We start from the raw sequence: 22,277 nt of genomic DNA, 5'->3' as shown, positions 1-22,277 counted from the left end.
ATGCATAATTTGGATTTTTAATATGATGTGAGTAATAAATTTCCATGGAGACAATTCTTGTTGAGGCTTCAGCCTTTTGTAGATAAATCTGCTGACGATGCGTCTCTCAGGTTCAGGTCTGTTGTTGTGGTTTGTTTCGGGTTTCACTTTCAGATCTTGTTTATCTGCTGCAGACAGTTTTTTTCTTTTTTTTTTTCTGTCAAACCGTCATGTTTGATGGTTTTTATCGATGCGCCTCATGAGACAGAAACAATGTGACTCTGCTATCAAAGTACCTTAAGATCATTTAAAACTAAATATTCTCCAAGCTGTCTGTAGACTGGAGTGGAAATGAGAAGAAAAACATAAATAAAAACCATGAAAATGCTTCAGAGAAGAATCTGGCTGCTTGGAAGCAGGTTAAATAGAAAGGTTTGCAGAGTTCTGTGCTGCAGGTAGCAGCGCAGGTCATGCTGAAACGCTCGTGCATGTGATGGATGGTGATTTCAGGATTGTCAGACTGAGACTTGATCAAGATTTTTTATTAATAATCTCATCAGTTTATATCGATTTAGCAAAACTAAAGATTTATTCAGCAGATTAAGCATGAGGAGTGAGGTTATTAAAGCAGCTGTTGTGTTATATATTGATTGATATCAGCCTTGAATGCTGCAAACTTTTATCAAACTGGTTTTATTTTTATAAAAGTGTTGATATTTATCAGCTGCAGTCGCTACGCAGGGCTTCACATGCGGGAAACGGCGCACAGCTTATGGGGCATGGGGCCGAGAGTGATGCCCCCACATGGAGTCAGATCTAATTCCTGCTCTGAAACTCCAGGAGGAGGAGTGAACCGGAAACGCTGGAGGAGCGTGGTGAAGAAGATGAAGAGCTCCATCTTTGCCAGACTCTCTCCAAGACAAATCCGGCGACCTGCAGGAGAGAAGCACAGGAGAACGTTGCACATCCCGTCTGTGAATGCAGCCTCAGCAGGAAACGCCGGAGCTCACAAACCTGCAGAAAACGGCATGAAGGCGTCTCGCATGACGAAGTTTCCATCTTTGTTCAGGAAGTGAGCAGGATGGAAGCTGTGTGGTTTCTCCCACTCTGTGGGATCATACAGGACGGATGTGAGGAGAGGATACACCACCGTTCCCTGAAGAAATCATAACACACACACTTAAAACGTTCTTATTTGCTAAGCGGTGTTTTTACTTTAGTTATTGATCTCCAAACATGAAAACGTTTCAAATGATAAAAGAAAATATTGAAAACATAAAAACAGTCGGATGTGTTTTCTCTTAGAAAATAAAATCCTGATGAATTTAGAGAAATTATAAGATGAAAACACAGAAAAGAAGTTGTCCAACATGATGTCTATCTTCAGGAAAAATTAAAAAGAAAAGATGGACATAAACCATAGACTGTACATAAAAGATGGGCGGAGCCTCCGTGACGTCACCCGTAGGTTTCTGAAGAGCTGAATTGAAGCTCGGTGGGCGGTTCCTACCATCACCATCTTGGCAGCGGCATGCATGTTGTCTCACCCAGAAAATACAAATATGGGCAAAGAGGTGGAGCTGAGAGGGGGGCTGTGAGCATCATGGAGGATGATTGACATCAAGCGAACTCCGAGCTTTCTGTAGCTAAAAGCTAACCAGCTAACAGAGGTAAGCAGGGTGAAGCTAAGTCACGTTGTTAAACAGCTAAAAACACCATCTGGTTGTTCTACGTTCTTCATACTTGAAGCGGGAGGTCAGGTACCTGTCAATCAAAAGGACACGCCCCTAAATATGCCGAACTTCAAGATTAAATTACTTTTAAACGGGCGAGTTAGAAAAAAATTCACTCCCCCCACAGTTGTCGTGAAGGTAAACCTGACCTATTAAACCTAAAATGTTTAGTTGTACCAGGTTGTAAACATGTTTATTTCTGCTGTGAAGTTGGTCTTTTTAACATGGGAGTCTATGGGGATTTGCTCTGTTTTGCAGCCCCTAGTGGATGAAGGGGGAACTGCAGTTTTGTACACTTCAACACAGGCTTCACTTTTAACTGCCGAACGCTCCGTCCATCTTTCATATACAGTCTATGGCATGAACACTAAGTTGTAGTTTGTCAATTAACGTTTCTCTCAAGTTATAACTGGATTCCTTCATTCATGAAAAAAGAAGCACATGAATGAGAAAATGGCAGATGTTGCATCGCATCTGGGAAGATGTCGACATGGGTTTGATGCTTCTGCAGCTTTTTCTAATCTTCAGTCTGACCTTCTTAATGAAGTAACCGTGAAACGAAACGTCTCTGGTGGTTTCGTGAGGGAGGGACATGGGGACGATGTTGCCCAGTCTCTGGGTCTCATGGATGACAGCATTGGTGAAAGGAAGGCTCTTCCTGTCTGCAACCTGCACTTGGCGATCTCCTATGACGGTTTTGATCTCCTCCTGGACCTGGTCTTGATGATGGAACGGGACAAGATGACAGGAAAGTCAGTCACCATGGCGACCAGCAACATCTTTCATTGGGCAATTCAAGCTCCTCACCTTGTATCTTTGGGTACTTGGCCATCAGCAGTAGACCCCATCTCAGAGTGGTTGACGTGGTCTCAGTGCCGGCGTTAAACAGGTTTAAGACAGTTGTTAAAAGGTTTGCATCATGGAAGTAGCTGGTAGTAACCCCAGATTCCTGCACACAGACATGTAACATGCTGAGGTTCCTTACTGAATGTCTGCAGAACATTGTGGAGAAAATGGAGCATAAAGATTCATTTTCAGTAATTATCTCATCATGTTTCTGGATATTTGCTTGTTTTATCACTTATCTCCAGTGTTGTGTCTGAACGAGTTCATTGAGCCGTCGTTAATGAACTCGTTCATATTTTGTGGGAGCGTGAACTGAACGTACTGTATTTCTGTCTAATGAACGTCATTGTGAGCGCGCTCAATCAAGCGTTTGTGAACGGCGTTCTCATACAGTTCAACTTTACTCAAAAGAGCGCCAGATTTCCGCGAAGCCTTTTAAGCAAAATCTCGGCTAAAACCGACTAAAACACACCTCAAACAGGGCCTGACTTAAAGAGGGGGAAATATCAAATCTGGCAACATACCGCTAAAGTCGTACTGCGCGTCAAATTGCAAAGCATGTAGCCAAAATCCTTCTTTCTCCACTAATTATTATGATTATTTTATTTATTTATGTCCATGGCCTTGGAATCCTACTGACTGGATTTATTTCTTTTTATTCATTTATATTTTTTTATTTGGGCTGAATATTGCACTCTTATGACCCAAGCTGTAGAACTTGTTATTTTTTGGGGCAGAAAAAAATACATTAGTAAAAAATAGAAAAGTTACTCAACGAAAAGAAAACAGACAGAAAAAGAAAAATTGTTTGAATGTTTTGCACGTTAAAATTTTGCAATTAGAGCTACATTCTTTGTTTGCTGCGTCAGCCTGGTTCCTTTGTCAGATTGTTTAATTTCTCATTCCTAAAAAGCCATTTAAGCAGCAAGTTTTTCTTAATTTCTTCTAGAAATACACTGCTGGAGAAAAAACTGCAGCTGGTTACGAGTGTGGACTGAATGGGTTGCAACAATTGGAAAATGACTATTCTTAAGATAATAGTTTGGTGCAACATGTAAAAAAAGAATTACGAACTAGTTGAATTTTGGAGCTGTGAACTTAGAAATTTGAATTTCGAACTATGGGCTGAACTACTTCATCTTTAAATGTATGAACTGATCTTTGCACTCATTCATGTTGAATATGAACTTTCCCAACACTGCCTATATCACAGGACAGACATGCATCCACGTAACTAAACTATGGTATTCCCAAAAGATGGTAGAAAACTCAACCTCCAGGTTTTCCTTGCGGACGAGAAAGGCGTCCACAAAACCTCTGCACATCTGCGGGTTGAGTGTTTCTTTCAGCTGTTTGAAGAGGGTAAAGTTCTGTTTCCTGTTGGCGTGGGCCAGGTCCATGAACTCCTTCCGCTTTGCAAACAACTTGCCGAGCCACGGGAACAGGTTGGAAATCTTTAAAACATCAGTAATGCATCAGACGTTACGTAACACATGCAGCAAGAGAAAAGCTGAAAGTCCTGCTGTATAGCGGTTAAAGTATAACAGCATAAACTTCCCAGAAAAGTTCCACCACACCTGAATGGAGGGAGCACCAGTCAGCTGGATGACCTGATTAGTTCGATCCACCATCGATGTGAACGCCGGGTCGTCATATTCAAACCTGCTGCCGTACACCATGGAGCAGATAATATTAGAGACTGCATAGTTCAGTGGCTGCATTGAATCAAAACCTTTTCCTGTCACAAGGGAAGAACAGAAAAGTGTTAATGTCAGTAAAAATTCATCTACAAACAGATTCATTCTGTTTAAACTCAAATCTACCTTTGAGTTGTTTAAAGACGTCAATAAGATGCTGACATTCCTCAATGATTTTGTCCTCACAGGCCTTCTTGCCCATCCCAAAGTCTCTCAGGTTGGTCAAAGCAAAGCGCCGCATTTCTCTCCACGAGTCCCCGTTGGACCATAAAACCCCTGAGACGAAGCAGGACATGTTGCTTTGTTATTTTTAAAAGGTTTATTTCGATCATGTAAACAAAATCATTCACAAAGTCGTTTGTTTCTTCATCAATAATTCACATAAATAATAAAAATGACATTAACATTTTTTCTTCCAAAATAAAAACTTGTGTTTCATTCTTCAACGTAACATGTGTGATTATTTAATTTGATGATAAGATATTAGTGGAAATTTAGGTTTTATACCCAGAATTCAAATTCTGCACATTGACGTTTTTATACATTAGATATAAAGTTAACAAGCATTGCACATTATCTCAGCCAGGCTTTTATGAAGTAGGGGAGGGCTGCAATTATATAATTTCATTATATATCAGTAATAGACGCTTTAAAAAACATGCGCAAAACAACAAACATCTACTTTCAGAGGCGTAGATGGGAAGTCAAGACGTCTGGTCACGTGATCATTCACGCGAGTTACATGGAACTCGTAACATTTAGAGGAGACAAGCAGTTCTTTCACGTCAAAACTTGCATTAGTTGACCAAAGCCAAAACGACCCTTTCAGAGCTGCCAGAATGGTTTAATGGTGGAACGGCCATTTAAGGACACTCATGTTGTCCACTAATGGTGATGTCATCAGACTGTATCAGTCCTGCAGACAGGAATGCGCTCTCATGGATGATGGACGGATGTTTTAGCGACACACTTTGCTTAGTTTTCCCATCTGACAGCAGCCGTCGGCTTCATACATCAAATCATATCAAATCAAACCATGTCCCTGCTTTTGCAGATGACGTGGTCCTGTTGGCTTCATCTGGTCGTGATCTCCAGTTCTCACTTGATCCATTCGCAGTCGAGTGTGACGCGGCTGGGATGACAATCAGCACCTCCAAATCTGAGACCATGGTCCTCAGCCGGAATAGGGTGGATTGTCCTCTCCGGGTCGGGAGTCAGGTCCTGCCTCAAGTGGAGGAGTTTAAATATCTCGGGGTCTTGTTCACGAGGGAGGGAAGGATGGAGCGTGAGATCGACAGACGGATCGGTGCGGCGTCTGCAGTAATGCGGGCTCTGCGCCGGTCTGTCGTGGTGAAGAAGGAGCTGAGCCAGAAGGCGAAGCTCTCGATTTACCAGTCGATCTACGTTCCTACCCTCACCTATGGTCATGAGCTGTGGGTTGTGACCGAAAGAAGGAGATCTCGTATACAGGCAGCTGAAATGAGTTTCCTCCGCAGGGTGGCTTTACATGGAGTAAAGCCACGCTGGTGAGGAGCTCATCCAGGAGGGGAGCAGAGTAGAGCTGCTGCTCCTCCGCATCGAGAGGAACCAGTTGAGGTGGCTCGGGCATCTGGTCAGGATGCCTCTTGGATGTCTCCCTTGTGAGGTGTTACAGGCACGTCCCTCTGTGAGGAGACCCCAGGGAAGACATGCTTGAAGTATTATATCTCTCAGCTGGCCCGGGAACGCCTCGGGATATCCCCCCACAGAGTTGGCAGATGTGGCTGGGGAGAGGGAAGTCTTGGCTTCCCTGCTTAGGCTGCTGCCCCCGCGACCCGACCCCGGAAAAGCGGCAGAAGATGGATGGATGGACTTTATTTATAAATCACTTTTCCTACAATAAAATGCAACACAAAGTGCTTCACGATATAAAAACCCAATAAAGAAAATTCATCTGCCCCTCCCGTCTCATGCACACACCCAACCAACATCCAATTCCAACACTCAACAGGACGCATACACCACCTTACCTACACAGTAAGGAAACACCATCACAGTGAGCCGTCTGCACCAAGAGTCAACCAGACCACAGTATCGGGGACACCATCATGGTGCGGTCAAAAGACCAAAGACATGAAAGGTGCCCCCGCAGCCACAGCCAGTATGACACCCGGTGCAGAGGACTCCCTCTGAGGAACACCAGAAAATATGCTACAAATAATGACATACAAAAGTTTGATGAAGACTGTGATAAAACAAAAAGAGCTCTGTGGAAGCACCAGCACCAGTGTTTCTCATCACAACGTTTACATCCGGACTAAGCGAAATTTTCACCGCCACACTATGCGTTGACCTATGAGAAAGTTATGTATGTGTGCTCTCATGTTGATGTGTGTGAATGAAAAGTATAAACAAAGGAGGAACTTGAGGGCTCTCTCTTCCGGTTAAGCAACACCGATGGATTAGTGTGTGTGATCTTTTTCCTCCGTAAAGGACTACGTTGATCCGACTATCCCGCCCTTAAGATGTCACCACCACACCATGGCTTCGATCTGCGGTTACAGATTTATTTGCGTGAAAAATCCCCGTAAATAAAATCTTCCCTCCTCTGAATAAAAAGGCTCCTGGCAATTAATTAGTTTTTGTTTTATTTGTGGTATTCCATATCTTTTCCAAGGGAGCAGTCCTGCAAGTGTTCAGAGTTTCCCTGCTGCAACACACCTGACACACATCGGACTTCATTAGCAGACTTGTGTAGAAAGGGACATCAAACTCTGTTCATGACCCATCGATCTGATTCAGGTGTGTTGTAGCAGGGAAACTCTTAACACTTGAGGACTGCTCCCCTTCAGGACCAGCGTTGCCAACCCCCATCCTGCTTGATCAATGTAATAAATTAGTAAAGATAAATAAGTTAGATTTTATAAATTAACATAAAAGCTGCTTATTTTCTTCCTTACCATGACCTTTGTTAAATTCACGTAAAATCGGAAGCAAGTGTCTTCCTCCGAACTCCTCGTCATGGCCGACAAGCGCCTCCTTCACCGTCTTGAATCCCGCCAGGACCACCACCTTCTGAGGTCCCAAGTAAACGGTGAAGACTGATCCGTATTTCTCTGAAAGCTGAGAACAGAGAGATGAGGTCATGTTGCTCATTTTGGAAAGACAAACAAGCAGAACAGAAATGAATCACAACAAAGTTTAACAAAAGGAAACCAGATTAATCTCACCTCCACCAAGGTCTTGTAGGGTCTATTCAGGTCAATCTGCAGCAGGTTCCCCAGTAGGGGAAGAGGTCTGGGTCCTGGAGGCTCCGTTCGGGAGCTGAAGATGGAGGAGGAGATGAGGTAGATGGCCAGGAAGACTACCAGAGCTCCCAGCAGGGAGCCCGCATTAAACGACTGGAGTAGAACATCTGAAAGCCCCATGGCTTCAGAACGTTGTCACTAGTTTTATGTTGGGAGGGTGACAGGGAGATGTCACCAGTGGAAAGTAAAAGTCCTTCTGAAGGCTCGAGCAAACGATGTGAAGGTTCATGTATGAAAGGTGGTAAATCATTGCTTTAACAGCTGGTACTTTGTTCTCTGTTTAAGTCTAACTCTAAACATCTAAGAGACCTTTTAAAATGTCCTTTTCACACGCTCAGCATTCCTGTATCTCGTACTACGACGTACTACATGAATCTACTGCAATAAAAGAAAAATGCAGAAGTTCCAGATTGAAAACTGATAAAACTGAAAAGTTTAATATGTTGTAATATTTCATACTGACGTCATTATATAGCTGCAGATTCTCTGGTTTAATCATTACACTGACTGTGTATTATATAATTTGCAAAAATTTATTGACTTCCCTGGAAACTTTTATTGTTTTAGTTTAAAGTGCTTTTATGAGAAAGTTCATGCAAGATGGAGGAGTTCACCGTTTAAGAGCAGACGGCTGTAAACTGCAGACATGTCTGTACGTACAAGGGGGAGAAGGATAAGGATCAGAACCAGAGACTTGAAGAGAATCAACAAACTGATCCAGAAAGCTGCTTCTGTGCTTGGAGTAACTCTGGAGCCGCTGGAGCTGATTGTCCAAAGAAGAATGCTGCACAAGCTGATGAAGATGATGGAGGATTCTTCACACCCCCTCCACAACACAGTGATGAAACAACAAAGTGTGTTCAGTGAGAGGCTTCTTCAGGTCCGATGTAAGACTGAAAGATACAGAAGATCATTCCTGCCTGCAGCCATCAGACTCCGGAACAAGACCTCCTCTAGTTAATTATCATATCCTACAATATTGAATTTCCCTTTGGGGATTAATAAAGTATTTTTCATTTCATAACTTTAATAACTTTAATGAAATAGTATTTTAATCTAGCGACACATTTAGTGTTATTTATTATTATAATTGTTATAATAATAATTATTAATAGTAGTAGTATGTATAATGCAACCTTTGAATATAGTGAAGTGGATGGTGAAACAAGTTGACGGAACATTTGAAGTAAAAATTAAAATCAAAAAAGAGAAACGAAAAAGGGAGCATTAGATCAAAACAGAATTAAAAAGACAATCACCTCATTTTTGTTTAGCGGAACAAAGTCTAGGCACATCCACTCATCAATCTCAAAGCATTTGTTAAGATCCTGTACATGTCCTCGGTCTCCTGACATGGTAATATAAGTCTGTGTGTCATCTGCGTAGCTATGGTAACTAATGTTGTTGTTCTGTTTGACCTGTGCCAATGGGAGCATGTGGATGTTAAACAGAAGAGACCCCAAGATGGAACCTGGGGGAACTCCACATGTAATTTTTGTCTGCTCAGATGTAAAGTTGTCTATTGACACAAAGTACTTCTTATTCTATTACTATGTTTTGTACCAAATTAGTACAGTGCCAGAGAGACCCACCCAGCTCCCCAGTCAGAGTAATACGTTGTGGTCAGCTGTATCAAATGCAGCACTAAGGTCCAGTAAAACTAAGTAGATATTTTTGTGTTTTTTTCAGCATTTATATACAAATATATGTCATTAATAAGTTTGGTCAAAGCAGTCTCAGTGCTGTGGTGCAGTCGAAAACCTGGCTGGAAGACATCAAAGCTCCTTTTTTGTGTTAAAAAAATCATTTAGCTGATGAAAAACTGCTTTTTCTATGATCCTTTTCATTCATTCATTCATTATCCTAACCACTTAGTCCGATTAAGGGTCGTGGAGAAGCTGGAGCCTATCCCAGCAGTCTTTGGGCGAAAGGCAGGGTACACCCTGGACAGCTCACCAGTCCATCACAGGGCCACAATGAGACAAACAACCACTCACACTCACTGGAAATTTAGAGTACCCAATTAACCCAACATGCATGTCTTTGGACAGTGGGAGGAAGCTGGAGTACCTGGAGAGAACCCAGGCAGACATGAGGAGAACATGCAAACTCCACACAGAAAGGTCACTGTCCAAACCTTGGCCCAGCCTAGGATTGAACCAGCAACCTTCTTGCTGTGAGGCCACAGTGCTAACCACTATGCCTCTGTGCAGCCCCGCTTTTTCTATGATCTGACTCAAAAATGGAAGATATGAAATTGACCATTATTTTTCCATTTGTGGGTTCACAGTCAGTAACAGATCTGGCTCCACGGTCTTTGAGAATTTTTTTTAAAAAACCTGTTGGCAGGATGTCCGAAGTGCAAGAGGAGTTAAGCTGATGTAAGATATCCCTATAGATCTTCAATGGTACAAAACTGTTGTGGCCTTTAAGCTGGTTTTTAATGGACACAGTACAGATGATGAACTAATTCTGGATTTTGTTTGTGAAGAACTTTACAAACTCATTGCAGGCCTTGGTGGAATAAAGTTGAGTGATGGCACAGGAGGGTTTGTCACCCTGCCGACTGTAGCAAATAAGGCCCGAGCATGATGACAGTTTTTGGTGATAATGTCAGAGAACTTGGACTTTATTGCGTTCCAGTTGTAAATTATACGAGTGCAGTTCATACATTTCATAATGAACCTCTAGATTTTCTTCTCTCTTTTTTTATCCATCATCAGTGTGGAGTTTCTCCATGGAGACGTTTTTATAGATAGATGGACAAACGTACTCTTTTGTACCTTATGATGTATTTGAAGATGGAATGTGATAAAAATAGGACTTGAACCCTTTTATTATTTGGATCCATGAATCCCAGAACATCTCTCAGCATCCTGAGGATTAAAGGAAACGTTAAAAATAGCTGAACTTTAATTTTCTTTGTTCAGGTTCTGAACAAAGATGAGGAAGACTGTAGTGATGTAAAGCGGCATAGATCCTAGAAACCTGCTGCTGTCCACAGTTAACAGCACAGAGTATGTTTACAGTTGTTCCATTTATTTTATATTAATTAATGATCAGAACAGACTTCTCTGATCTCTGCTTTTGCAGCTCGATTTATTCATTTGATTGTCTGAATTGTCATGAACCCGTATTAACACATGCATTTCCACTGACTGCAGATGTTTTTCCAGGAGCAGGACAGAAACTGCTGTGAACACAAACATTTCAATGCATACAAAATAAATCAGTAAACCTTGTAGGTTCAGTTTATAGTCAAACTGTAACCTGGAGCTTCAGTCAAGCAGTGAACTGATCGAGTCACATCAAGGACTATAGAGCCACACTGTGCTTAGATGATGGTACTGCATGGATATCACATGTGATTAACTCTTCTCAGTTATCCAGGTTTTACTGCATTTTAACTACAATTTTATCTGTCCAGAATATTCAAAAGTTAAATTTATCATACAGATCAAGATGCTGAACCAACATACACAAAAAAGCAGAATGTTTCTTATAAAGACATTTTAAAAAGGACCAGAAACGAAAATCTGCCAAATGAGAGACAAAATATTTTGGCAAACAGAGGAGAAATGGACTCAAATGGACTCAAGCAGCATGCTAAACTCAACAAGCTTGTTTATAATTACAAATACCATCTAAAAATGGTGATATGTGGGAAATTTAGATTTATTTGAGGCCTCTGATCCGTTCCTGCAAACTTCAAACTACAGAAATCATAAAGCCTCTTAATCAAACCCTGCAATTCACAAGACAGCTGCAGTAAAAAGTCCACAAAATAACTCAACTAAAAGCGAAATATTCGCAGTCAGGGAGAGACATTAACTATCAGAAGAAAATAAACACAGTTAAAGGGAAATGATGTAATGTCTCAGCCTGATGTGAGTAACAATGGAAGATTTCTGGTGACAGTTTACAGAACTTGACGCGTGGTAGCGCTCTGAGCAATTGTAACTTTGCAGAAGTGGATCTGTTTCTCATGGTGTCATGTGACCGGGATCGCTTTGCTTTACACCCCACCTCTATAAACACAGAAGGCTCTGATTTGTGCTGCTTTTTCCTCCTCTGCCAGTGAAGGTGTGTCATGACTGAATGAAGTAAGAAGGTGAAAACAGTGTCTGAGGAGGCCAGAAAGTGACAGCAGGATCACTGCAGAGGAAACACTGAAGAAAGAACCGTGTGGATTTAAACCCTCTCTCTGTTCGCCGCAGCGTTGTCACCGCTAAGTTAGCTTCTGTTGAGCAGACATACCAAAATATAATTTACTTTTTCACATCTTTCAGCCAGTGTTTATCCAAAACGATGGCAGTAAGTGTCTGATGAGCTGCAGAACATTGCAGTGTACATCTTTATTTTGCTGTTTACTTGAAGCTAAATCGGCTCTTTGAAGCTAATCGGCTACAGACCTAAGCTAATGTGACTCTCTTAACCATTTACACAAGTTAGGCTGGTTTGCATGCAGTAAATACGTTTCCTATAGTTCTTGTAAATATCAACGTAGTAAGAGAATGATTAGCAACAGGCCTGCTTTAGTTTTCTGGTTTTCATGCACTGTTCAGTAGGAAGAAGTACAACTGTAATGTCCCACAAGCTAAGGACTAATGCTAACGTTGTTGTGCCAAAGTTGCTGTTTCCTTTGTTTCCCTAAATTATAATTTGTAGTGATGTTTTTGGGCAGTTCTTGCTTTGTGTTAGTGTTTTTTTTTTTTTGTTTCAGATACAAACGCAGAGGCTACATAATGTGTCGAAGCTAAACCACCATGTCTGGTGTCACAGACTCTTCTGGTTGTGATAGGTTTGTGGTGTAAATCCCGATTATCTTGCTGGTCAAAGTGGTCTGCAAACACGATTTCAAAACATGGATAGAGATTGTTTAATTTTGCAACAACGTTGTGTGGCCAGTGGGATGTTGCAAGTTTAGCGCCCCTAGTGGCCAAAAGTTAAACAGTGTGCCTTCAATAATAACACATATGCAGGAATAAAGATTAAATAAAGACAGAGGCACGTTTTCTCTGTTCCACCATGTCTGGATGCTAATAACTGGGTCTCTGTGGAATCTGCTTAAAGCAGCGTGGTTAGAAAATTTGGCTGAGCTCTCAAATTGAAATTTATCCCACACATTTTCTTCACTTTGAGATGAAATGCCAAACGACTGAAACATATGATCTAAAGACACACATTCAGCATGTTCCAGTATCCCACATCTTCCCAGTCTGCACATTTTTAACAGTTCTGCAGATGATTGTTGGATTGTCCACCTTCTACATGATCTGATGTCAGTGTGTTTAAATAGCACACCGGTTCCGGTACATCATGCATGTCATTGAGAAGGAATTAAAGCTTTCACACATTAGCAGGTAACGTACAAGTAGCCTCACACACATAAAACATCAGTGTTGGAATCCAGAGCTAATGAGTTGTCTAGTAGCATCCCAATAACGGGGAAAGAACCCCATACCATGAATGGTAAAATAACCCCAAATCCTCAGTGCAGTGTCGTGTGATACCTCAGCTTTTTTCCACGTTTCCCTCCTTAAAATGGCTTCTTGAATTTGGAAAAACTAATTTATTTATTGAGCATCTGAACAGAGCTTATTGAAGGAGATAATAGATTTACGACAGATTTACCTTCTTATTAAACTAACATATAACAGCTGCAGTCGCTACGCAGGGCTTCACATGCGGGAAACGGCGCACAGCTTATGGGGCACGGGGCCGAGAGTGATGCCCCCACATGGAGTCAGATCTAATTCCTGCTCTGAAACTCCAGGAGGAGGCGTGAACCGGAAACGCTGGAGGAGCGTGGTGAAGAAGATGAAGAGCTCCATCTTTGCCAGACTCTCTCCAAGACAAATCCGGCGACCTGCAGGAGAGAAGCACAGGAGAACGTTGCACATCCCGTCTGTGAATGCAGCCTCAGCAGGAAACGCCGGAGCTCACAAACCTGCAGAAAACGGCATGAAGGCGTCTCGCATGACGAAGTTTCCATCTTTGTTCAGGAAGTGAGCAGGATGGAAGCTGTGTGGTTTCTCCCACTCTGTGGGATCATACAGGACGGATGTGAGGAGAGGATACACCACCGTTCCCTGAAGAAATCATAACACACACACTTAAAACGTTCTTATTTGCTAAGCAGTGTTTTTACTTTAGTTATTGATCTCCAAACATGAAAACGTTTCAGTTCATTCATTCAATTTCCTAACTGCTTAATCCCAGCAGTCTTTGGGCAAAAGGCAGGGTACACCCTGGACAGCTCACCAGTCCATCACAGGGCAACGTTTCAAATGATAAAAGAAAATATTGAAAACATAAAAACAGTCGTATGTGTTTTCTCTTAGAAAATAAAATCCTGATGAATTTAGAAAAATTATAAGATGAAAACACAGAAAAGAGGTTGTCCAACATGTCTATCTTCAATTAAATTTAATTCAACTTTATTTATATAGCGCCAAATCACGGCAATGCCATCTCAAGCTGCTTTACAGACAGGAAAAAAAGAACATAATGAAAGCCAATTCATAACAGCCTATATAAGGAAACCAACAGATTTACTTGGAAGCTCCAACTCAATCTCCCATCCTGAGCAAGCACACATCTTCAGGAGAAATTAAAAAATAAAAAAGATGGACATAAACACTGAGTTGTAGTTTGGCTGGTAGTTTGTCAAATAACGTTTCTCTCAAGTTATAACCACATTCCTTCATTTTGAAAAGTTTTGGACTTGTTTAGATAAAAGTTTGGGTTTTTTGTACATGGTTTTTACTGTAACTTTATAAACTAAGTCTTTGAATTTCAGAATATTTGAGGAGATAATGGCTTATTTGGCCATTTGGGTTGTCACTGAGAATTCTTATGGGATTAATTTTGAAAATAGAATATTTCATTAGTTCGAGTTTTGTATGTGTTTCCTCCAAGCGGCAACCTCTGAAGGTTAAAAGTGAAGCCTATGCAGAAGTGGCAAAATTTTCTGTTTCCCCTTCATCCACTAGGGGCTGCAAAACAGAGCAAATCCCCATAGACTCCCATGTTAAAAAGACCAACTTCACAGCAGAAATAAACATGTTTACAGACTGGTACAAAAATCCATTTTCGGTTTAACAGTTTAGCTTCATGACAACTGTGGGGGGAGTGAATTTTTTTCTAACTCGCCCATTTATAAGTCATTTCAAGGTTCTGCATATTTAGGGGCGTGTCCTTTTCATTGACAGGTACCCAATCTCCCACTTCAAGGAGAAGAATTAAATCTGGTTTCAGTTAAAATTATACTTTCATTATCATTGATTGTTAAATATCTACTTAAATTTCTGGACTTATTTCTAGATATAATGCATTTTGTTTTACTAAAATGAAGTGAGAATTTGTTTCAGTGCCAAAATAGGGTGGATTGCCCTCTCCGGGTCGGGAGTGAGGTCCTGCCTCAAGTGGAGGAGTTTAAATATCTCGGGGTCTTGTTCACGAGTGAGGGAAGGATGGAGCGTGAGATGGACAGACTGATCGTCTGCGGACTCTGCACCGGACTGTTTTGGTGAAGAAGAAGCTGAGCCAGAAGGCGAAGCTCTCGATTTACCAGTCAATCTACGTTTCCCCCGCAGGGTGGCCGGGCTCTCCCTTAGAGATAGGGTGAGAAGCTCAGGCATCCGGGCTGCTCCTCCGCATCGAGAGGAACCAGTTGAGGTGGCTCGGGCATCTGGACAGGATGCCTCCTGGACCTCCCTGGTGAGGTGATCCAGGCACGTCCCTCTGAGAGGAGACCCCGGGGAAGACCCAGGACATGCTTGAAGTATTATATTTCTTGGCTGGCCTGGGAACCCCTTTGGATCCCCCCCCCCCCCCCCCCCCCCCCCGCAGGGTTGGCAAATGTGGCTGGGGAGAGGGAAGTCTGGGCTTCCCTGCTTAGGCTGCTGCCCCCGCGACCCAACCCCGGATAAATGGAAGAAAATGGATGATGCATTCATTTTCTAATCTTCAGTCTGACCTTCTTAATGAAGTAACCGTGAAACGAAACGTCTCTGGTGGTTTCGTGAGGGAGGGACATGGGGACGATGTTGCCCAGTCTCTGGGTCTCATGGATGACAGCATTGGTGAAAGGAAGGCTCCTCCTGTCTGCAACCTGCACTTGGCGATCTCCTATGACGGTTTTGATCTCCTCCTGGACCTGGTCTTGATGATGGAATGGGACAAGATGACAGGAAAGTCAGTCACCATGGCGACCAGCAACATCTTTCATTGGGCAACTCAAGCTCCTCACCTTGTATCTTTGGGTACTTGGCCATCAGTAGTAGACCCCATCTCAGAGTGGTTGACGTGGTCTCAGTGCCGGCGTTAAACAGGTTTAAGACTGTCATTACAAGGTTTACATCATGGAAGTGGCTGGTAGTAACCCCAGATTCCTGCACACAGACATGTAACATGCTGACGTTCCTTACTGAATGTCTGCAGAACATTGTGGAGAAAATGGAGCATAAAGATTCATTTTCAGTAATTATCTCATCATGTTTCTGGATATTTGCTTGTTTTATCACCCATCTCACAGGACAGACATGCATCCACATAACTAAACTATGGTATTCCCAAAAGATGGTAGAAAACTCAACCTCCAGGTTTTCCTTGCGGACGAGAAAGGCGTCCACAAAACCTCTGCACATCTGCGGGTTGAGTGTTTCTTTCAGCTGTTTGAAGAGGGTAAAGTTCTGTTTCCTGTTGGCGTGGGCCAGGTCCATGAACTCCTTCCGCTTTGCAAACAACTTGCCGAGCCACGGGAACAGGTTGGAAATCTTCAAAACAGCAGAAACGCATCAGACGTTATGTAACACATGCAGCAAGAGAAAAGCTGAAAGTTCAACCATAAAAGTTAATTATTACCTCCGCCAAGGGGCTGATGTTTTTATTGGCGTTTATCTCTTTGTTTGTATGTCTGTCTGTCTGTTTGTTTGTGTTTAACTCAAAAAGTTATGGACCAATTTCCATGACATATTCAGGAGTTGTTGGAAATGTGAAAAGGAAGAACTGATTTAGTTTTGGTGGTGAGCCAGATAAATCCGGTTTCTTTAACATTGTGAGATACGGCCATTTTCAATATTTGCGCACGTAACTTCAACGAAAATTGTCAGATCACTTCGGATAAAAATACAGAATAAGCTTCCAACAGGTTGAAAAATATATCAAAGACTGATCCAGGTAAAGGAATCATTCTGGATACTATCATCCAGAATACTAAAAAGTGGGCGCCTTTGGAATTGTCACCATAGGAAGAGAACAAATATTTACAGTATGGGGGGAAATGTGGTCCATGGCAGATGTTTGTGTTCCTCGAGTGCTTTTCTAGTTTATATTAGAATGATTTTTATCGGCATAAACTTCCCAGAAAAGTTCCACCGCACCTGAATGGAGGGAGCACCAGTCATCTGGATGACCTGATTAGTTCGATCCACCATCGATGTGAATGCCGGGTCGTCATATTCAAACCTGCTGCCGTACACCATGGAGCAGATAATATTAGAGACTGCATAGTTCAGTGGCTGCATTGAATCAAAACCTTTTCCTGTCACAAGGGAAGAACAGAAAAGTGTTAATGTAAGTAATAATTCATCTACAAACAGATTCATTCTGTTTAAACTCAAATCTACCTTTGAGTTGTTTAAAGACGTCAATAAGATGCTGACATTCCTCAATGATTTTGTCCTCACAGGCCTTCTTGCCCATCCCAAAGTCTCTCAGGTTGGTCAAAGCAAAGCGCCGCATTTCTCTCCACGAGTCCCCGTTGGACCATAAAACCCCTGAGACGAAGCAGGACATGTTGCTTTATTTATAGCATGAACATGTAAACAAATAATACAGTCATTTGTCTCCTCACCAGTAACTTGTATTAATAAGGCAAAAGAGACTCAATGACATTGATCTAATGACACATGCTCTGAATATTTCCTGGCAATTTTATGAGTTTTAGCTTCATTTCCTCCATGTTGCAGCTTAGGGAAGATAAATAAGTTAGGTTGCTCATTTTGTTCTTCCTTACCATGACCATTGTTAAATTCATGCAATACTGGAAGCAAGTGTCTTCCTCCAAACTCCTCATCATGGCCGACAAGCGCCTCCTTCACCGTCTTGAATCCCGCCAGGACCACCACCTTCTGAGGTCCCAAGTAAACGGTGAAGACTGATCCGTATTTCTCTGAAAGCTGAGAACAGCGAGATGAGGTCATGTTGCTCATTTTGGAAAGACAAACAAGCAGAACAGAAATGAATCACAACAAAGTTTAACAAAAGGAAACCAGATTAATCTCACCTCCACCAAGGTCTTGTAGGGTCTATTCAGGTCAATCTGCAGCAGGTTCCCCAGTAGGGGAAGAGGTCTGGGTCCTGGAGGCTCCGTTCGGGAGCTGAAGATGGAGGAGGAGATGAGGTAGATGGCCAGGAAGACTACCAGAGCTCCCAGCAGGGAGCCCGCATTAAACGACTGGAGTAGAACATCTGAAAGCCCCATGGCTTCAGAACGTTGTCACTAGTTTTATGTTGGGAGGGTGACAGGGAGATGTCACCAGTGGAAAGTAAAAGTCCTTCTGAAGGCTCGAGCAAACGATGTGAAGGTTCATGTATGAAAGGTGGTAAATCATTGCTTTAACAGCTGGTACTTTGTTCTCTGTTGAAGACTAAGAGATCTTTTTAAAAATGTTCTTCATGCACATTGTTTGTCTTACACACTTACCAGTTCAAAGAAATGCACATATATTACCTTCCCGAATAAAGCTGATAATGCTTAAAAGCTTTCATTTGGTATAATTTCCCACTCTGAGGCCAGTATAAAGAGACATGTTGCAAATTATCTGGTTTAATTATTAAACTTAATGTCTCATTGATATTAAAAGCTACTCAGTGCAACGATCTCCCTTTGAAGTTTTAATATATGGGTTCAGTTTTAGATCAAATATATGAGAAAGTTAGTATTTTTTATGATTATCTTTTATTATTATTATTATTATTATGTAGAAATTAAAAGCTGAATGCAGCTTCTCCATGTCTGCTTCTGACTCTAGAACTGATAAAGAACCAGTTCAAGATGACCTGAGGGGTCTTTTTTTAAGTTGGTGGTGTTTAGGTCAAAGTCTCTCCTGACACACAGGTTTCTGGTCTGGTAGGTGGTTTGTAGGTCTGAGTCTATCCTAACACCCAGGTTTCTGGTCTAGTTAGTGGTTTTTAGGTTAACATCATTCCTGACACCAAGGTTTCTGGTCTGGTAGGTGGTTTGTAGGTCTGAGTCTATCCTAACACCCAGGTTTCTGGTCTAGTTAGTGGTTTTTAGGTTAACATCATTCCTGACACCAAGGTTTCTGGTCTGAATGGTGGTTTGTAGGTCTGAGTTCATTCTGACACCCAGGTTTCTAGTCTGGTAGGTGGTTTTTAGGTCAACTACATTCCTGAAATCAAGGTTTCTGGTCTGAATGGTGGTTTATATAGCTGAGTCCTTTCTAACACCCAGGTTTCTGGTCTGGTAGGTGCTTTTTGGTCTCAGTCAATCCTGACACCCAGGTTTCTGGTCTGGTTGGTGGTTTGTAGGTCTGAGTCCATTCTGACTCCCAGGTTTCTGGCTTGGTTGGTGGTTTGTAGGTCTGAGTCCATTTTGACACCAAGGTTCTAGGTCTAGTTGGTGGTTTGTAGGTCTGAGTCCATTTTAACACCCAGGTTCTAGGTCTAGTTGGTGGTTTTTAGGTCTGAGTCCATTTTAACACCCAGGTTCTTGGTCTGGTTGGTGGTATTTAGGTCTGAGTCCATTCTGACTCCCAGGTTTCTGGCTTGGTTGGTGGTTTGTAGGTCTGAGTCCATTTTGACACCCAGGTTCCTGGTTTTGTTGGTGGTTTTTAGGTCTGAGTCCATTTTAACACCCAGGTTCTTGGTCTGGTTGGTGGTATTTAGGTCTGAGTCCATTCTGACTCCCAGGTTTCTGGCTTGGTTGGTGGTTTGTAGGTCTGAGTCCATTTTGACACCTAGGTTCCTGGTTTTGTTGGTGGTTTTTAGGTCTGAGTCCATTTTAACACCCAGGTTCTTGGTCTGGTTGGTGGTATTTAGGTCTGAGTCTATCCTGACACCCAGGTTCTTGGTCTGGTTGGTGGTATTTAGGTCTGAGTCTATTCTGACACCCAGGTTCTTGGTCTGGTTGGTGGTATTTAGGTCTGAGTCCATTCTGACATCCAGGTTTCTGGCTCGGTTGGTGGTTTTTAGCTATACACAATGAAGCTAAGTTGTGACCTTTAATTGTTTCTCTTCTGCTCCAAACACAATCAACTCAGTTTTGTTTTTGTTTAGCTGAAGAAAGGTTAGGCACATGATCCACTTATTAATCTCCTAAATGCACTTACCAAGGTTCTGCACAGGTCCTTGGTCTCCTTGTAACACTGTAATATAAACCTGTGTGTCGTTTGTGTTGCTATGGTAACTAACATTGTTCTTTATGACCTTTGTCAGTGGAAGCATCTACATGTGAAACAGAAGAAGTCTGCTCATAGTTACCAGTTGACAAAAAGTACTTCCTGTTTGTTCCAATCCAATGTGAAAATCAATTTGGACATTTAACCATTTAATTAAATCGGTAAGTGTCCAAACCTTTAACAGGTGCACTGCATGTATAAAGATGGCCGTTTAGCACAGATCATCACATTAAATTGCTCTAAAATTTTTTTATTGGTGTGATGTTATTATGGTGTTAACATTTGTGATTTTTATTCACTAATTTCCAGAATCCAAGAAAAAGCAACTTTGACCTGGCAGAAAACTAATACAGTCAATTATTTAAAATGCGAGGAGGCAGCCATATGTTGCAGGTTTGAACTGGCTAATGTCATCAGCAATATTTTCTTTTCTGTAGAACATAAAACATCTCAAATCTAAAGGTAATTCAGCTATTTGAGTGCATTAATGTTCACACTGTAACTTTAGCACCTGTTTACTTAGACCTTGTTCATGCTGCAACACGGTTCACAGTCCATGCAAATGATGCAAACATCAGGTGGCTAAGCAAGTTATTTTTTATAGTTTTATTTGTTTAATGTTGAGATTAGCTTGTCTGTGTGTGTTCTATATTCTAGAAAACACAGAATGATGGTTGTGATCACTTATATTTGCTTCATAAGCAAAAAAAACTTTCAAGAACTGTCATGCCTTTCTGTTACATATTTATGCCTTCTAATCTATTTATGTCTAAATTTCTAGTCATTTGTAACTTATAATCGTACTTAGCTTTGCCTCTATCTTTATCAATTTACTATCCTTTATTATAGTGATGTCTTTTATTCTTGTCATCACTCAAGTGTTTTTTTACTGTTTTATAGAGTTAATATTTTTACTTGTTTTATTGTTGTGTTCTTTTATGGCTTTTATTTTGTAAAGCCCTTTGTGTAGCTCTTATCTGCTTGATAGAGTGCTATATAAATAAAACTGACTTGAGATGGCTCTGTGATGTACCTTACTTCTCACCTAGTAGCTGCTGGGATACACTCCAGGTCCCCATGACCCCCCAAAAAAACTAAAAAATTCACATCTGAATAGATTTTTAGGTGTAAAATCTCCTCTCTCCAGAAGAGGGAGTATATGTTGAACTAATAACAGCAAATAAAAAAAGGCCATGATCCATGATAGTGTTTTATTATATGTGCAATAAGTTTTTTTTTCTCAGTTTAGTTGTGTGTGAAGTTGTTATTGTTATGTAAGTAGGCGATACATATATTAGCATTTAGCGTCTGTCTCAGCCTGTTCAGTCAGTGAAACATACAGATTTATTGTATTTTTTATTATAAATGATGATTGCTGACTGAGTAAACTTTTCCCGTCCTATTGTTATGCAGTCAGCTGGCCTTATTATGTCCTGTTTCCGGTGTCCACGGCTGGACAGAAGTCATGTGATACGTGACGCTTTGGAGAGTTGCATCAATCATCAGAAAAGACGTGTTTAAGGAGGCATCTCCTGCAGCTCCATTACATCGACGTGAAAATACAGAAGTCGGCTACACTTTTTCCTGAAACCAGAAATGACTCAAGAAGAAATGAGGAAATTCGTTTACACTGGAAGTAAATGCAGCATTGTCATGCTTAAGAAATCTTCATTTCAGTCACACGCCTCAACGTGAGAGGAAGCACAATGTGTCTGTATGGGATCCTGCTGCTTCTGTTTGCAGGTAAAAATGCTTTTTCCTTCACTAATATTCATGTGTTGAACTGATGAACTGTGTTTTATTCAAACTTTGTGAGTCCCTTACAGTTCCTGCTGGAACTTAGCTTCTTTTCTTTTGTTGTCTTTTCAGCACGAGCAGAACAACATCCCACTTCTGTCACCATAAGAGAAGGAGACGAGGCGGTTTTGAATTGTGCGAGCCTGAAAGCTCAGGATAAATGCCTCCAAACTACCTGGGATTTCAGCCATCGCACTGGAACAGAACCAAAAGTTCTGGTTACGTTTGGGCAGAATAACAAAAGTCACATTTCCAAAGCTATAGCAGACTGGATGAGTGTCGCGGTGAACTGTTCTCTGCTGATTCAGAGCGTCACCACCAAGGATGTTGGGTCTTACACCTGCAAGCAGCCGAGTTCCAACGGACAAGAACAAGCTCAACACGTACAGCTGTCTGTTGTTAGCAGTGAGTATGTGTCACATTAAAAATATAACAAAATATATGATCCAAGTGAAGCTAACGCTTTTCTTTCTTTTCCTCCCAAAGTCTCTGAGCATGAAGACTCTGATT

General features: G+C 41.6%; 2 protein-coding genes across 2 annotated transcripts; both read right to left on the bottom strand.

The window, feature by feature from the left end:
* Positions 1-724: 724 nt before the first annotated feature.
* On the bottom strand, positions 725-7,662 carry LOC306767630 (cytochrome P450 2K1-like; the record flags this gene model as incomplete). The annotated part of the gene is made up of 9 exons (XM_079255704.1): positions 725-912; positions 994-1,135; positions 2,247-2,431; positions 2,520-2,661; positions 3,833-4,012; positions 4,136-4,296; positions 4,382-4,531; positions 7,195-7,357; positions 7,465-7,662. The coding sequence occupies 9 exons, from the start codon at positions 7,660-7,662 to the stop codon at positions 725-727; spliced, it is 1,509 nt and encodes a 502-aa protein (XP_079111830.1).
* Positions 7,663-13,223: 5,561 nt separating this feature from the next.
* Positions 13,224-18,031, bottom strand: LOC306767629 (cytochrome P450 2K1-like; the record flags this gene model as incomplete). Its single annotated transcript, XM_079255703.1, has 9 exons — positions 13,224-13,411; positions 13,493-13,634; positions 15,524-15,708; positions 15,797-15,938; positions 16,143-16,322; positions 16,929-17,089; positions 17,175-17,324; positions 17,564-17,726; positions 17,834-18,031. 9 exons carry the CDS (start codon positions 18,029-18,031, stop codon positions 13,224-13,226), a joined length of 1,509 nt encoding a protein of 502 aa, XP_079111829.1.
* Positions 18,032-22,277: the final 4,246 nt, after the last annotated feature.

The sequence above is a fragment of the Telmatherina bonti genome, assembly GCF_933228915.1.
Source record: "Telmatherina bonti genome assembly, chromosome: 16".
NCBI lineage: Eukaryota > Metazoa > Chordata > Actinopteri > Atheriniformes > Telmatherinidae > Telmatherina > Telmatherina bonti.
This window is presented reverse-complemented; position numbering and strand designations above follow the sequence as displayed.